At 50.9% G+C, this 17,897-nt stretch overlaps 1 protein-coding gene across 2 annotated transcripts; it reads right to left on the reverse strand.

Annotated features, from left to right (window-relative positions):
• Positions 1-11,426: 11,426 nt before the first annotated feature.
• Positions 11,427-15,165, reverse strand: LOC120641443 (cyclin-B2-1-like). Of its 2 annotated transcripts, XM_039917583.1 has the most exons (12): positions 14,797-15,165; positions 14,637-14,710; positions 14,438-14,528; positions 14,297-14,353; positions 14,049-14,205; positions 13,814-13,945; positions 13,091-13,180; positions 12,792-13,013; positions 12,371-12,469; positions 11,984-12,162; positions 11,723-11,893; positions 11,427-11,678 (listed from the first exon to the last, which is right to left on the reverse strand). In XM_039917583.1, coding segments are annotated over exons 2-12 (1,260 nt in total). In that variant the 5' UTR covers positions 14,698-14,710; positions 14,797-15,165; the 3' UTR covers positions 11,427-11,677. The 2 variants fall into 2 exon arrangements, with proteins under 2 accessions (XP_039773517.1, XP_039773516.1); XM_039917582.1 differs by having other exon boundaries at positions 11,427-11,893.
• Positions 15,166-17,897: the final 2,732 nt, after the last annotated feature.

Consider the following 17,897-nt stretch of genomic DNA (forward strand, 5'->3'; position numbering starts at 1 on the left):
GGTTGCAAGTTTTTAGGGGTAAGTAGAGAATTGCATAGATAAACCTTAGTTATAACTAGCATGTATAGGACGTGTTAGGTTTATCTTATGCAAGTAGTTTGAGCCCTAGGTTAAAAAGCGTTTAGCGACCCTATTCACCCCCTCCCCCTCTAGGGTCGGACACCCCGGTGATCCTTACAACATGTTTTTCACCTAGGGCCTTAGGACCCCCGCAGTGGAAATAGGGACCCCGGGAATAGGTAGGCCAAATAATAAGGTAAGAGAAGGAAAGGAGACGAACAATATCCATAGAGCCCCCCTATAATTCAGGTAATCGCTGGGGGGATAGCGTCAGGAAGGGACACGAACAAAGGACGGCGACAATATAGCACCAAAATGAAGTTCCTGATCATCCTTCAGGTCGACAAGTGTAGGATCAAGAACACCGACTAGAGGGGGTGAATAGGCGGTTTAAAATCTAAAACCAACAACACTAGAAAAAATTAATTAGTAACAAAGGAAAGCCCTATGTCATGCTACTACTATCTCTAGATGGGTTTGCAATCTAGGGTGACATGATACAAATCAAGCTCTAGTAAAGTAAATTGCTCAAAGTAAAAACAAGAATTAAAGTGAGCAAGAGAGGTAACCAAGCTTGACACACGAATTTATCCCATGGTGTCGATGACTTGCCGGTCACCCCTAATCCACGTTGAGGTGGATTCCAAGAATCAACCGCTCCTCTATCAAGAATCTCTTGATCTTGAGCCGGCTTGAATCAAGGAACCGCTTCACACCTCGATTCCACTAGAGTTGCTCTTCACCACTCCGGTGAGGTGAGCACAAAATCTCTCACAACCGAAATCGGGGCTCCTCAACAATCTCCTTGGAGGAGCTCCACGAAATCCTCTTCTCCAAGCCATCTAGGGAGCGGCAACTCCCAAGAGTAACAAGTCGATGACGCTTGCTTGAAGTTTCCCTAGTGCCACAAAGCTCAAACTCTTGATGCAATGCACTAGGAAACTCTCACGCTCTCAAGAATGCAATCTCTAAACAAGTGTGTGTGTGAGGGATGCCTTAGCTCTATAGTGTCAAGTATGCAGTCCAAATGGCCAATAGAGCCTCCCAATGGCCGGGCATTGGATATATATAGACATCCCCTCAAAAACTAGCCGTTACACTCTTTTCTGCAAAGTCACGGACTGTCCGCGGTTCAAAAACCGGACCGTCCGCCGTTATAAACCAATGAGTCAGAGTGCATTTAATGCGTGTCAGAACTATCCGTTACAGTCTTGGCGGACCGTCCGCGCCCCAGGGGCGGACCGTCCGTAGTTATGTGTTCCACACCACCAGAGACGAACATCGTCTCTGGTACAACTTCGAAATTAGCTGGCGGACCGTCCGCCGTTCATCCTTGAAAACCACCAAAGACAACAATGTCTCTGGTACAAATTGTCAAATAGCCATCGGACCGTCCGCCGCACAGATCCTCGCATCAACCAGAGAAAACACCCTCTCTGGTACAATTTGAGTTAGAGCGGCGGACCGTCCACCCACCTGGGCCGGATTGTCCGCCAGTCACATCTAATTTCCACCAGAGCCAAACATGCTCTCTGGTACGGGTGCGGACCGTCCGCGCTCCAGGGAGCGGACTGTCCGCGCTTGTGCAGTCAGCTCTCAAACTTTTTCTTTTTCAAAACTTGTCAAAGCGTCGTTAGCTCTCATGCATGTACCTAGACATTTTGAGCAAAATGGCACTAAAGACCCGTCAAGCACGAGTACACAACCCCTAGTACGGCTATCTATCCAACAAATCCGGTCACTTTTCATCCACTAAACGCCTTGTGACCGGTAAAATACAAAAGCCCTATTTTATGCCTTTGCCTTGAGCCCGAGCTTTGCATATCATCTCCAAACTTCACACGTTCACAACCAAATCCCTTTCATCCGTGGATCAACCTATGCTCATTATCTCGAATGAAATTGTTAATCCATAAATCGTTGTCATTAATTACCAAAACTCGAATTAGGGGCCTAGATGCTTTCAACAAGAAGAAAAATAAAAGAGTATGGTCTACTTGCTTTTTTCACAATACCAGTAAATGAAAGAAAACTTACTGAATAGGCCTACAGGCGCACTTCCCCATTTAGTGGTATCGAATATTACAGACGAAGGTAAGCTTGAAAGACAAGAGAGGGCTATTGGTCAAGACAAGCTTCTTCTTCTCCACAAAGAAAACATCTTGCTTGGCGATATCCCATCCCTTTGCTTGAAAGCCGAAAGGAGCTCACAAGACCGAAAGCAAAGTTCCGCTCAGGTTCTGGAACCGAAAGTCGGGGAAATTCTTGTATTTCGTATGTACATGTTCCTGCGGCTCGGATGAGTATAGTTATTTATATCGCGACAGCTATAAACAGTTCCTTGTTCCCATTAACAAAACATCCCCTTTTTCTTCGCTCTTCCGGAACCGGTACAGAAATTGGTGCCAACATGAGTGTTTGACAAGATTTTGTACTAACTGAGCTGTATATGTTAATATGGATCATGTGTGCTATCTCTAAGCAAGTATGAGAGAAGAAGCAAGAAGAGACAGACGAAGCTCAAGTGCAGGGGCTTCATATGCATGTACGTGGTGATGAGCTCATACAGTCATGCATGCACGTGTCATTTTCTGAAGAGTATGTAGCTAATAAGCCGGTGCCTGATGGAAAAGAATCACTAGTTAAACCACACGACAGCTAATATATATGAATGGCGTCCCGATACGTGAACAAAGACAAACTAGAGTGCATGCGTGTTCATGTACTCGTTCGCGTTCGTGGCTTGTAGTCTTGGCCCACCGGTCAGCCCCTGCTGCCGTATGAGAATGGAGTCCCACAGCGAGATTCGCTCAACATCATGAGTCCAGGGGTGTGACGACGTGCGTGCTTATCTGCTTAGCACGGATATCTTCCAGGCTCCAACGACATCCGCGCGGCTCGCGTATAATTAGCCAACAGAATCGGCGCCGCCGGGGGCATGGCCAGGCTTCGGCCCCAGTGAAAGTGATCGGGTGCTCTAGTCTAAGAGGGGGAGGGGGTGAATTAGGCACTAATAAAAACTTAGATCTATGGCTCCAACTAGTTTGCACAAAAATTAAACTAAAACAAACTATCTAGATGTGCAACTAGGTTGTTCTAGTGTGAAACCCCTATCCCAAAAGAGTTATGCACCCTATAGCCTTTCCTAACAAGAAACTACTCTATGAAAGTAAAGGCACAAAAGTTGCAAGTAATAAATACAGAAGCTTAAAGAGCGGGATAGGAGATAGCAAACTCTTGACGCGGGTGTTTATCTCGTGGTTCGGTTAGCCACAAAGGCACACCTACATCCACGTTGTTGTAGCACTCACTAAGAGTATTGCTACTCGGCCACCAAGTCTCTTCCGTGAACACAATCACAGTCACCTTGGCCCCAGGTTCCACTAAGAAGCTTCTCCACAAAGGATGGGGGTCTCCACGTCCCCCGCACAAAGTGTCGTCGCTGTTCCACACCAAGTCGGAGGGTCGATGACGTTGCCGGTGAGCTTCACGCTCCAAGGTGCCGGCGCACCAAGCTCTTGTTTTGGTTCACTAGAGAACCACAGCACAAAGGCTCAAGGCCTTGCAATCTCACTCACTAAGAGCTAATCTTTTACACAACACTCTCAAAGTGTGCTAAGGGCTAAGGATATGATCTTGATGCTTTTGTATGGCTTGGAGATGTTCTTGGGTGTGTGTGGGATGTCCAACAACTCCAGCAAGTTTCAAATGGCCGGGGTGAGGCGTATATATAGGCCACCAAGTCTTGTAGCCGTTGCTCCAACGGTCAGCTGAAAATCTGCGTATCACCGGAAGAACCGATGCCTCTGGCAGGGGTAGCGTCGGTTCTTCCGGTCACTCATAAACCGAAGTAGCCGCTGAAGTCCTGACAGCTGACGCAGTGACCACCGGTTGAACCGATGCTTTGTTCCGATGCATCACCGGTTCATCCGGTGCTTAAGGATCTTTTCCTGAGCGCTGACGTCATTGCACCGATGGTATACTCCGATGCTCCGTCGGTTGAACCGGTGTTGAAGAATCTTCTCCTGGGCCCTTGACATAGTCTCTGGAACATAGGACGCCCAATGCACCGATGCCCCTTTTTGACCCGACGGTTCAACCGGTGCCTATAGGCTGACTTGGCTTCGATTCCCTTCAGCACCAAACTTCATAGCGCCGGTTCTTCCGACAAGCGTCGGATGCACCGATGGCCTTGGCGTTGGTTCTTCCGGTGCTCCTGATCCGAAGAGCTTTCAGGGCGCTGCCCTGAGACCCGCGAGGGGCGGCTCCTCCTCGACCCCCGTCCGCTAACCGGGTAGGGGAATCCCGTAGGGGCGGCCCTTTGGGCCTTGCTACGCCTATCTTCTCTTTCTCTTTGTCATCACTTGAACCTAAAAGCCTGAGAATGATCATCTTAACAATCATATTAGTCCAAGTGTTGTGTTGTCATTCGATCACCAAAATCACTTGAAATGGCATAAATGGTGCCATATTCGTTACACCCGGACTTATCAGCTGTCTATGGAGGCGCGTGGAGGCGCGTGGAGGTGCCATATGCCGACGCGGTACACCTCCTGCTTGCCTTGATGAGCGGAGACCCGTCGCTCGTCGTCGACGGCTTGGCAGCCCAGCGGAGCAGCGCCGCCCTGCTGCTTGCCATCCACGTCTACATCGGCTCATGGATCAAGAATCCATCTAGAGGAACAAGACGGGAAGGAGGAGGAGTAAAGATGGCCTGCACCACATCCATGGGTGGGCACCGCTAATGATCCTCCCTTTGTTTCTTCTCTTAGCAGCACGTATAGATGGGTGGGTGCTGGAGCCGCACAAGCCTGCCCCTGAAGATGTCATCCCGGCCTCAATGGAGTCGGCGTTCACGGCCGTTCGAGGAGGTGCCGCTCCCCGTCACAGCACGATAGGGCTCGAGGTCGTCCGAGCGGCGTCCGTCGAGGAGCCCACGCCGGTGTCTGCACCACGCCTGGAGATTGCATGCACAGAGGAGACTCGAGAGAGGAGGTCGCGCATGCGCCTTCACCTGACGATCTGCATCACCCAAGTCTGCACCACGCCGACGGCCGCCCTCGTCGTCGATTGTCCTCCAGTTAGCTATCCACCGTCAGCAAGGAGCCGGAGAGGCCGATGAACAAGCCGAGCGACGAGGAGAAGGCCATGGCGCCGCCGTTCGTCTTTGGAGGCGCGTGGCCGTTCGTCTTTGGAGGCGCGTGGAGGGGCCAACAAGCTGATGACGAAGTGCAGCCTGGCGAGGAGGCCGGTACTTCACGTTCAAGTCCGGCTGCCGAACCGACGACGATAGCGCCGAGAAGACACTGAGGCGCAATGACAAGGTCGGCGCTGCATATGATCAAGCCAGGCCACCGAACCAACGACGGCGCAGCGGCGACGAGGCCAGTGCTGCACGTTCAAGCCATGGCACCGACCCGATGATGATGCTATGAAGACGCCGAAGCACGGCCCACGACGAGGGCCGGCGCTACACATCCAAGCCTGGCGCCGAACTGATGATGGCGCAACCGCGAAGATGCCGTCGTGCTAATGATCCGAGGAGCTGTCCAACCAGCCTTTGGCCAAGAAGATAAGCCTGCTGATCTACGGGGACGTGCATGTGTCCCTGCCATGCATGCACATGCATGTGCTGGGTGGGCGGCGGAGACACGGATCGGAGGCGCTCCCAAGACCGGCCATGCATGCACATGCATGTGCTGGGTGGACGGCGGAGACACGGATCGGAGGCGCTCCCGAGTCCCGAGACCGACGTTTGCACCATGCCAGTGGCGGCCTGCCCGAGTCCTGGCCCCTCACCATACGTTGTTGCTGCCAGGAGCCGACGACAAGCTGGAGTCAAGGGGGCGGCGGCCGGAGGCGCTATACGTGCCCGGAGCCTTGCGTGGATGGAATTCTCCAGGCGATCTAGTGTGCATCGTCGAGGACCACTTCGGCTCGGCAGCCAGCAGGACGGTGGCACTCCTCTACGTCGATGACCGCCTCGGCTCGGCCACCGGCGGGTAGCGGCTGTACTCTACGTCGACGACCACCTCAGCTCGGCCGCCGGCAGAGCAGCAGCACTTCATCGTCCACCACCACCTCAGCTCGGCCGACTGCGGACCGACGGCACCCCTCATCATCGACGACCACTTTGGCTCGGCCACCGGCGGTGTAGCGGCCGCACCCCTCGTCGTCAACATCCACCTCGGCTTAATCGCCGAGCGGAGCTGTGGCACCCGGCCGTCCTGCTCATCGTCCACGCCAACGCCGATGTATCATCGCTGCCCGGAGACGCGAAGCTGCCGAGCGCGGACGCAGTGCCGTGCCATCATGCCAATGCCTCGCTCACTCCCTCGCGCTGGCAGCCAGAGGCACATGAGCATGCAGGAGCTTCGCTTGTGCACAGGCGTGGCCGTGTGGGAGATGCAGCCGGCCAATCAGCAGCAAGCAAAGGAACGTACCTTGCATGCACATGCATGTAAACGTCCTGGGCTCAAGCAAAAGGACTAGCACGGCTACTTGAAGACATTGGCAAGTGGAGCACAGCAAGTGCCCATTCGCAAGTGGAGCACCGTCAAGTGCCCAATTAATTTGTGCTCTCACGGTTCTACCCCGATTTGGGGAGCTGTCCATCTCGACGATCATGCCGTCGATCTACTACAAGGTTCACGACTACATCTACCACGCTCAAGCTGCCGCGACATCGACTCGGTCTAGCTCACGTGTCCATGCATCACCAACATACCTCTACTACGACTACAACGCCGTTCGAGACTGACGAGGCCGAACGACACGGACGGGCACCGCTGATGCTCCAACTACGCTACATCGGCTCATGGACACCGACGAGACCATGGACAATGCCAACACCATCTACACCACCACCATTATGCATGAAGAACATGTAGCGAAGACTGGAGACGACGACCACGGCAGCTTAATCGGAGGTAATTTAGCAAGTTAGACTTGCTGAGATAATTAACCATGAGCTTCTCGAGGCCCTGGGAACCAGAAGACCACATCGCCCAAGTCAGATCTGCCCAACGGCGGCAGGCTATGGAGCGCACGTATATGTATGGGAACCGATATTTGTATTTTATAAAATATGAATAAAGCTTGTGTTCTCTACTTTTTGTTTCTCTTGTGTATTTCTATATACACTGAGAGCCCGCATTATTTTCTACGCATAGAGAGATCCTCTCTTGTGTGATTTTTTCTATCCAAAGAATGAGCAAAATCATATAGGAACTGGATCGTTAAATAAATGCATCTAACTTGTGCCAGAACACGCAGCACGGGATTGGCTTCCGTTCCAGTCGACGCCACGCCGATCGGTTTACCTTAGTGCTGTTGGGATTGGACCTTCGGGAATACGCCCGGAGGTTAATCTCAATCTCAAAAACATTTCCTAACCTATCTGCAGAGCTCTGATATTAGGTAACAAGAGCGCCCGAAGGGTGCTCGGTGCCAACCAAAACACCGAGAACCGGGAAGCCCACCTTCGGGACCGAAGGTGAGGGCCGATCACTCAGGAGCACAAGCCTGAGGACCACAACCTGTGAAGCATCGAGGGGATCACCTTCAGGAGACTGAAGGTGACGATTGATCACTCAGGAGTAAGTCTAAAGACCACAACCTGCGAAGCGCATCGAGGGGATCACCTTTGGGAGGCCGAAAGTCACAATTATCGCTCAGGAGCACAAGACTCAAGCCCAGGACCTACGAAGGCTTTCGAGACCCACTATTTACAGATAACTAGTCAACGGAATGAGAAGTGTCCTTTCCTGTCCAGTAAACATTAAACAAAAAAAAGAAACAGAACACAATTGCTGCTGTCCACCTGCCGTCGCGCCCCCGTCCACCCCCGCACGCCGGAGCTCCGCCGCGCGCCGCGGGAGTGGGGAGTCGATTGCTGCCGGCCCCTTGGTCCAGGCTCCCTCCCCATAGCCCGCGACTACACCAGCTCGCATCAGCACGCAAGAAACAAACAGAGCCCAGGCCACTAGCAGCCGCGGCAGGCGCTCGGCGACACCACACCCGGCCCGGCCGCGCGCACAGGGAGAGACGAGCGGCGTGACTCGCTGTGGCAGCCGCCCCGAGAGGCGGCGGCGGCGGCACGCACCTCTCCAAGTCCAAGCAGCTTGCCGGGCGCCGGGCCGTCGTCTCCTCAGGCCAGCAGACGCTTTCATCCAGAACGGATCGCGAGAGCTTCGTCAAGGTCTCAGGGGTCCTCGACGGCCGCCGGGCGCTCGCCGACGAGCCCGAGCAACACCGCGCCGCGCTCCCCCGCCTGGCTGAAGGGGAGGACCCAGCCGCTGACCACGCTCCACGCCCCGATCTAGACCGCTCGTGCTTGATCTAACGGACGGCAGGGCCTCAGGGGTGGACGGTGTTTCAAATACCGTCCACCCCTCTGGACGTTATTTCGCTCCCCGTCCGCCCTGGTCGTCCGCCTCCGCTGCACGCCGGAGCTCCGCGGCGCCCCAGGACCACCACCCCTTCCGTACAGGCCCCTCCTCCTCCGGTAACCGCATGACGACATCAGCTCGGATCGCGCCGGCGGCCATGGCCACGGGCAGCAGGCAAGGAGCAAGGAAGGAGTGGAGCTCATGCCCGCGTTCAGCAGCGCGGCGCCAGACAGAACGTCCCAGGACGGAGGCTGCGGCCGCGGCAGGCGCTCGGCATCGTGCATCCATCTGAAGTCTGCAGTTAGCGCCTGATGCCCTGATCTGGTCCATATGCTCCGACGAGGCGACGACTTGCCTCCGCGACGGGAGCTACCTCGTCCGCGCAGCTGTTCCCGCCGCTGGACGGCCGTCGACACACGCAGCCCGCCTTAGTCTTGGCCGCTACCGCCTTCTTGCACGGGCCCGACCGACGAACTCAGGTGCTGCTGCGTCGTGCTCTGGCCTCTTCGCCGGAGCGCTGCCGCATCCCGGGAGGCCACCAGCTCGCTTCAGAAATCAAGAAACAGAGCTCACGCCGCCGTTCAGCAGCGGCGCGCCGACTCACCTTGCCGGATAGAACCCCGGCCTGGGAGGTGAGGCGGCCGCGGCAGGCGCTCGGCACCTCGCCAGACGGATTTTGAGAGCTTAGGCAAGGTTTCCGGGGTCCTCGACGGCTGGCACTCGGGGACAACCCAGCCGCTGACCGTGGTCCATGCACGATCTGGAACGCTGGTGCTTGATCTAACGGATGGCATGACCTCCAGGGGTGGACGGTGTTTCAAATACCGTCCACCCCCGGGTCGGTGTTCTGCTCGCCGTCCGCCCCTGATCGTCACGCCGGAGCTCCGCGGCGCCCAGAGGACCACCGCCCCTTCCGTCCAGATCCCCCTCCTCCCGTTACCGCGTGAAGACACCCGGCGGCCATGGCCACGGGCAGCAGGCAAGGAGCAAGGGAAGGGACGGAGTTCATGCCGGCGTTCAGCAGCGGCGCCTGACGGAGGCGGCGGCCGCGGCAGGCGCTCGGCACCGTGCACGGTGGCGTGCGGAGGCGGCCTCCATTGCTCGATAATGATGATGAGCCGGCAAGGCCTCCGGGGTGGGTCGTCGACGGCCGGCGGGGCCCGAGCAATGCCGCTTCGAGCTCCCGCGCCTGCCTGCCCGACGAGGGACGAAACCGAGTCGCTGACCAAAGTCCACGCCGCATCTGGGTCGCTCGTGCTCGATCTTGCCGTCCACCCCTGGCCAGTTTTTCTTTCGCCGTCCACCCTGATCTTGCCGCCGGCTGCACGCCGGAGCTAGGGCTGTCCTTGCGCCGCCGGCGATCTTGCCGGCCATGTGATGATGCCGACGTCGTCCGCGGTGATGCAGGAGCAGGACGACAACTCGGACGTCGTCGCTCCGATGCAACCTGGAGAAGATGGACGGTGTGAGCCACACCCTCCCCCGCCGCACATCCGCACCCTCTCTCCTTCGCCGCCACCGCAGCCTGCTCGGTAAGAACAAGGGCAAGTTTAATGGAACCCCCTCTGTCAATTGCTAGCTTGGTTCCCTCCTTTCCTCATCACCTGTTTTCGATTCGTTCTTCGTGTTGGATAAGATTGGTTTGCATACTGGTAACCTAAATACAGATGGAGTAAGATTGCAGTGCAGTTCACAAAATTCGACTTGATTCTATTAAGTATGTGTTCTGCTGGTTGCAGGGCTCCTGAGAGAAAAGACCCGCACGATCTTCGGGCCAATCCAAAAGTTCAACTGGCGCAGGCCAAGAGGTTTGCAACTGGTGTCTTGGAGCACTACAACACAAACAAGGTGTGGTGCACAATTTATTCACTTGATCGCGAGGCACAAGAAAGAGCATGTTATTATCTATGTTGGATTGGTGATTTGCATTGGCATGGCCTTTGTTAATTTCTTGTGCCCAGGTCAAATTTGAGCTCCTGGATGCCAAGCCTGTGATCAGCATACCCGAGCCACGATGCTGTTACACACTTCACCGCAAGGTCCAGCAAGGAGGATTCACAGGAACAGCTTTTCTTCGCTGAGATTTACCACTGTGGCAAAAGGCGGGATCCGAGTGGCTTCATCGTCACTTGCTGTGAGCCTGGAGTAATTAGTACATGTATTTTTTTTGTAAAAAAATTAATACATGTATTTCCTTAGAGATAGAATCACCTACTGATAGATACTTTGGGTGTGGTTGAAGATTTGAAACGCCTACTCCGTACTTAGTACTGCGTTCGTCACTCTTTCAATAGTAGTTTATCTATCCAGCTCATGGAACCACTCCTCACATTTCTCCTCATTAATTTTTTTCCCTCCCACTCTGGCTGCTGATCCAATATGCAATACAATACAATAGGCAAATACTATATTATCATTCATTTCAAAAAGTCTTGCTACGTCATAATGCCAACAGTATGGGTCTGTTTGGTTGGGTGCATAACACCTAGGTTTTCATAAGCCACCGTACGCTTGTTTGGTTACCGTCCAGCCTCTTAGCCAGGCTACCACAATGCAAAATTCCCCTCGGACCTGGCTTGAGAAGAACGAGAAAAATGTTGTTTCCAGCCAATAAGCTGCAGCTGTCCATAGGGTTGCTTTGTTGTGTGTTCTGGAGCCTCTCACGGATGGCTGATTTTGACTAATGACATCTCCAATCTCATGCTCTACAACCCTGTCAACCTGGGCCATGATCCCCCGTGGCCCCCCTCCCACCAGTCACTGATGTCACATGTGCGAAGGCGGTCTGGGAACATCCATTGTCGATGAACCTTGGGGAGAGAACGGTCAGGATTGATTGTAAGATGTTACAAGCCAATCCTTCGCACTTGCCATACAACGGTGGCAGTCACCGGACCAATCAATTACCAATCACGTTCAGAAAATGCATCAGGGCACATCCATTGATCCATGCCATCAATCAAAGGAACAACGAAATGTGAGAAATCAAGAACAAAATCCATTTAATTCAGAACTTGTTTTCTTTACAAGGTTCCAACAGCAATTCCTAAAGCAGGCCAATTCGTTATTAGCCGGACTTGATTGACCAATCGACTGCCACTATTGTCATTCACGACATAGATAAAAACCAAACGTTACATTATCATAAGCAGAAGCTCTCTAAGGAAATTGCTGTATTATAAAAAAATGTTGGGCTTCCGGCGCAACATCAACACGATGTTTGTGTTCCTGGAAAAGGTTAAAATCAATCCAGTTGGATAGAGAGACTCAACTAGATTGTGCCTGAAGATGGTGGTGATGTGCCTCCTGACTCCAGCAAGAACAGCGCAGGCTCAACCTTGGCTGCGCACCCAAACTTGAACGTACTGTATTTCCTGTGTACACCAGTGAGCTTGCCGGTTCCAGCCTTCTGGTGAAAGTCTACCATCATCCTCGAGCACTCACTGAGAGAAGAGCAGAAGGTACACACAAAGTCAAGATACAGATGCATGTAAATGCAGTCAGGAACAGGAAGTAACTAAACACAGACTTACAGGAGTTGGTCGCCAGTGTATCTGCTATGTGACTCGCAAACTTTTGTCCAGTGCTGGCAGCGATTGATAGCACATTGCGCAGTATAAACTGCAGCAGCAGCTAGAAGCGAAGGCTGGTACTTAAGCATTTGGTATTCAACCAGGCAGAGCTCCAGCATGAAAAAGGACACTAGCTCTAGCTGCAAGATACAACAGTAGGGCATTGTTTCAGTCATAAAACCAGCTTAACGCTACTACTGGAATTTTGTTTATCCAAGTGATTCTTTTATGAGATCAGGGTTCCCCCCGCTTTGTATGAATAATATGAAGCAGTAAACTACTACAAATTTTTGTGTGCCAGTTTATCCAAATCGTGATAATACTGATCAGAATGTAGTTACACTTCACCTGTTTATCTGAATCTGCTGCTTTCAGAAACCTCCTCATGAAGACATATGGTGTTGGAACAGACATATTGAACTGAAGTGTGTTCAGAGTCAACTTTTCCTGCTCGATCACAAGATTCAAATATTAGTTTTAAAAAACCAAGAGGTCATCTATATTCTATACTAAAAAAAGTAAAAGAAGACAGTGTGCAAGAATTTTTAAAGAGAGGGAGGAATCAATAAAAAAATTACTACTAATTTATCTTTAAGCGTTGATCTAGAGAGGCTAGGATTGCATTTTTGCAGTAACAAATATGTGGCTGGTTTAAGTAAACGTTATTATTTATTTGCAAGGTAATAAATATGGACATATAGATATATACAGTAACAAAGGAACTAAGCATAAATCAAGTAAAAGTGCATATTTTATTTAACGGGGTTACCATTTCTAGAATCTGCCCTTTCGTGTAGGCTCTGTCAGAAATGAGTACTAGGTCTTCAACAACTGGAACTGAGACCTCCTCATATTTGCAAGCAAGAAGCATAGCTGTTACTCCCACTAGCTGCAACTTCTTCCTTGGAACCACTTGTTTTTCCAAAAATCTATCTATTATGTTTACTGTAAGAAACAGTGTCTCTTCCATCAGTTCGAACTTGTAATGCACCTGGCAAAGGACCAGTAAAATATTATAATCACATGTAGTTTCAGATAAGTACAAGTTATATGGTCGCCTTTTTTTACCTCAATGAGCCAATCAATCAGAATCGCTCTCATCTTCGCATTTATGTCTTGTTGGCTGGACATGTAATCAGTCTTTACACAACTTTTTGCCTGCATAAAGCGCCACGTTGGTGATACTGAAAAGATAGTAGAAGCTGCCAAGCAATTTTTTTAAAAATAACTGAAGCACCACATCAAAGGATAATGTCAGAAAGAACTTTCATTTCAGCGACCATGATTTGTTTCGATGATATTCCAGGAGCCAATTTTAGTAGTACAAGGACAAATTATGTTGATCTGAAGCACTATGATGGAAAAACAATGACAAAAAAAAATGGATTTCAGCTGTACATGTATAATGATGATTGTACCACCAGAATAAAAGGCCTATATGGGGAATAGTATACAGACAGTATAATATTCCAACACAATTAACAAGGTACTCCTGGCTTTCAAGTGGACAAATGTGTGATTGATATCACTCAAATCAAAACATATTGACACAGTTTATTCAAATTATTTTCTTGAGGTCCAAAAAATATGTTAGCCATGCAGTTCCATATTAAAGTTTACTGCATTTTAGATTGTAATGTGGAGTGGAATGCATATTACAGGTTTCATGTCTAATTTATTCAATTTTGCAAGAACCTTGCTCGTTCGTATAAGCGCATTGTAGGTAAAGCATCTCTGATTCTAGTATCACCTAAAAATTCAAAATTCATGATTTGACAGGGCAAAGATCACCTCATTTTCTCTGTAAAACTTGTAAAGCTCTTCGACGTATTCAGTTGCTGCAAGAGGGTTCCCCGAGTCCGCACTGTCAATGTCCATGGTAAATTCATCTTCGCTCATACTGTCCTTGTGATCTGTCTCATCCTGTATCACCAAACGTATTACTAAGTCGGAGCCATCACAAAGATGCCAGACACTCATCCCTTAGCTTTCTGATATTCAGTACGGATCAGTACAGTGCAAATACCATGTCAACATCGGGGACCGGCTCGTACTGTTCCACGTCGATGTCGATGGTGCCGTCGCCGATTGGTTCCTTGTTGTGATCAGCTCCAAGTTCTGAATCTGTTTTGGTCACCTGATGTTCAGGTTCTTCTTTGCTCGCCAAGGAGGCGGCGAATTTCCTGAACCACCAAAGCAATACCCAAATCAAATTAGAGCCTGCAAGGAACATCAGAGCAAAAAAGAAAAAAAAAAGCCAGCACTGGTCCAAACCTGGTCATGGGCCGGCTACTTGCCAACGCCGGCTTCTTCTCATCCCTTCCATTCTTCCTAAGAGAAGAAAGGAACGCCACGATTAAGCAAGATTCGACCCAAGAACCATGAAAAAGGCACGATCTTGGTTGAGGAGATTACTGCAGCATGGGCTTCTTGGCGACGGCGCAGGGGTACGGGGCAGCCCCGACGAGGTTCTTGATGTCCGTGAGCGCCCGCCGGTTCCCCATCTCTGCACAAATCACGAGATCAGAACCATGGACGACGAGTGGCGGCGCCGCCGGCGCAAACAACTAAATCATCCCAGAATGGATCAGCAGCTCGGGCCGCCGCCACCTACCTCGGACGCTGGGCACGGGCTTCCCCGTCACGGGCCTCCTATTCTCATCAGCCGCCTTCATCCCCAACGCCGGCCTGCATACAGCGCCTCAGGATCCGATTCAAGAAACGTCCCCCCACCCAAGATCCCAGTGGCGAAACCGCGGATTCGTGAGACGCACCCGCAGGAGGAGGAGGAGACGGATCGGCCGGGTCCCCTCTCTCTTCCGATCCTCGCGAAGGAGCGGCGGGCGGTGCCTATGGACGCAGGAGCCCCTGGGCGACGCGGAGCATACGAACGCAGCGGTGGCGGCGGCGTTAATAATAACAGCAGCAACGGCAACGTCTCTCTAGTCTCCCCTTTTCTCTACCTCTCTCTCCTCTCTGGCCGCGCCTTGGGATTCGGATGAGAGATTTAGAAAGAGAGAGATTTAGGTTGGGATTTTATTTTTGTTTTTTGTTCGCTCTTGTGGGAGAAATCCGAAATCGGGAGTGGGGGAGTGTCACGCTCTCGGACGAGAAGGGAGGGGGTGGGTTTGTCTGGGGCTTGGTCTAGATGCGGCGAGAGGGAGGGAAGGGGGCGGATTTGAAAGGGGGGAAAGGCGATGGAGGCCAACGGCTAGTGGGCCGTGCCGTGACCGTGAGCCGTTGGACCGGACGACAGCTCGAGAGGGCCGCGGCCGCCCCAGGTGGAAATTCATTGAAAATTCTGTCTACTAATGCCAGTTCACTGAATCATAAAACCTGTTCATATCAACTAGCCGTCTGGCACTCAGGGCGCGTTTAGTTCCCAAAAATTTTCACCTCGAAATTTGTGTCTTTTCCTTTGGACACGTGTATGGAGTACTAAATTTAGTTAAACAACAAAATTAATTGCACAGTTTGGATGTACACGCTGAGATGAATCTTTTGAGTCTAATTAGTGCATGATTAGCCATAAGTGCTACAGTAACCCACTTGTGCTAATGATGCGGTCAAAGGCCTCAAAAAATTCGTATCGCGGTTTCCAGGTGAGTTCTGAAATTAGTTTTTTAATTAGTGTCCGAAAAATCCTCCCGACATCTGATCAAACTGTTGATTTGACAATCAAATTTTTTTTGTTTGGGAACTAAACGCGCCCTCAGCAAACGTTGTATATTTAGCGCAACCGATGAAGTAAGTCCGGGAGTAAATTCATGTTAACGGAGCTGTTTACTTGTAAGGCCTGAAAATGCTTTTATCTAACACTACTCGCTGTGTTTAGTTCCTTTGGTATAAATTTTTTGAATTTTTTTATTATTTCGGAGTACTAAATAAAATCTATTTTAAAAAAAATTTACGGATTGATTGTAAATCGCGAGATGAATTATTTGTGTAAAAAGTTTTGTAAACAGATTTTAATATTTCATGCATGTGTCCAAATATTCGATGTGACGAATTTTAAAATAAATTTTTTGGATCTAAACATACATGTTGTTTGGACAAAATCATCGTATCAGACTGACACATTTAGTTGTCATAAGAGCGTCCTCAATGTATTGTAAAAGCGGGTAAGAAGCAAAAAAATGCACTCTTTCTACCAGCCAATAATCATTGTGAGGACAGGCAAGAGCCGCTACGAGGTCGTAGGACAATTCCGAAGGGGCGACGGGGGTTGGGGATGGACGATTTTTTTTAAGCGTACCCCACCATATTTCTCACCGTATTGATGCTGCCCTAAGTCGTTCTCTCTCTCTCTCTCTCTCTCTCTCTCTCCTCATTCTTCTCTTGAATTTGTAACGCCTGAATTGATTCCCAATGACATCTCAGGATGAGTTGAACCTTTCAGCAGATGTTCATGCTAACTGAACCCTAAAACCAAGGAATGAGATTCATCGGCAACATTGCTAGTGAAGGTCAGTAGAGATGGTTTGTGATTTGATGACAGAAGGAATAGGCTTGTTTGGATCTTAGGGGCTAAAAATTAGCCCCTCTCTTTTAGCCCATTTTAATCTCAAAGATCCAAACTAATTGGGCTATTTGGAGCAAAAGTGAATTAGCCATTCCAAAAAATTAGCCCCTCCAAGAGGTGCTTATTAGGGCTATTTCTGCATGGACCTCCAAAAGTCACTTATCTCCCCTTCTCATGCGTGGAAGGTAGAGTCAATGATTGAAATATATGCTTTAATCTTTAAATTAGGCCATAGATCCAAATAACTCTGGAGGCTAAACTTTAGAGAGCTAATTAAAGTACTAAACTTTAGTCCTCGAGTTAGGCTAAGAGCTAATTCTCCAAAATAGACCCTTGGTTCTATCCAAGGTGTGTGGTGTGTCACAGCATAGATGCCCCTTTTGCGATAGGTAACATGATCATCACATCGGCTAAGTGTCTTGACAAATAAACCAGCACCTGAATCCTTGGAAAGATAGGAAATCACCTGCTAGTTGGAGAAGCGGGGGCGTCTATCTATTGATTTATGCAATTTCCATTGAATATATCGAAGGTGAGGTACCATCCTCATCTTCTCCACCACACCCGCATCCTTTGCGCTGCCCCCTCGTCCTCCATCTCGGCCGGTGACTCTCGCCGCCACTATACCCAAATGACACACCGCGCTGCCGGACCACTCATCGCCGCGCTGCGCCGCCCGCCCGCCCAGCACGCCCTTCTTGCCTTCGCCGCCTCGCCTCCACCGCCGGCCGAACCTCTACCACCGCCCGGTCGCCCCCGCCGCTGCCGTCATTCCCTCCTCAAGGTCCGGTGGCTATGGAGCCGCCCCACCCCTAGCAACCCAAGACAATAAGGTCCGCTGCCGCCCTCGACCACCCCGACCACCGGCGACCTTGCCAGAAGCCCTTCCCCCACCAAACACCCCTCGCCGACCACCCCTCCCCCTCCCCTAGCTCGCCGGCTGCTGCCCTCCTCCCCTGGCTCGAGGAAGAAGATGAACAGGGGCACTGCTAGAAAAATGAGCTTTCGTCCCTTCAGTTAGTACCGGTTAATTTTTGGTTCGGTACTAAAGTTTCTTCAAAGCCATTTTAGTATTGGTTCCAAATTTGAGAACCTTCGGAGCCATTTTAGTAATGGGTCAGGACACCGTCCAGTACTAAATGTCGCATTTTAGTACCAGATCATGACAAAGGCTGGTACTAAAATACGACATTTAGTACCGGCCGGTGTCCTAGTCTGGTACTAAATGGTCCTCCACAAGGTAGTTCAAAAGGAATGTATCAAACCATCTAGTCACATATGATGCATAGGTGGGATGTTAAGGAAGCAACCCGTGAGGCTGGAGGCCGTGGACGGGGCGCCGAGCCGCCGACC

Source organism: Panicum virgatum, chromosome 7K, assembly GCF_016808335.1.
Source record: "Panicum virgatum strain AP13 chromosome 7K, P.virgatum_v5, whole genome shotgun sequence".
NCBI classification, from domain to species: Eukaryota; Viridiplantae; Streptophyta; class Magnoliopsida; order Poales; family Poaceae; genus Panicum; species Panicum virgatum.

Excerpts from the sequence above, each read along its gene's own strand:
- LOC120641443 (XM_039917583.1), bottom strand. The coding sequence starts at position 14,697 with ATGAAGGCGGCTGATGAGAATAGGAGGCCCGTGACGGGGAAGCCCGTG. Across the intron at positions 13,946-14,048 it reads CGGTCCCCGATGTTGACATG|GATGAGACAGATCACAAGGA; the intron begins GTATTTGCACTG and ends TTGGTGATACAG. Across the intron at positions 11,894-11,983 it reads TACACTGGCGACCAACTCCT|TGAGTGCTCGAGGATGATGG; the intron begins GTAAGTCTGTGT and ends CTCTTCTCTCAG.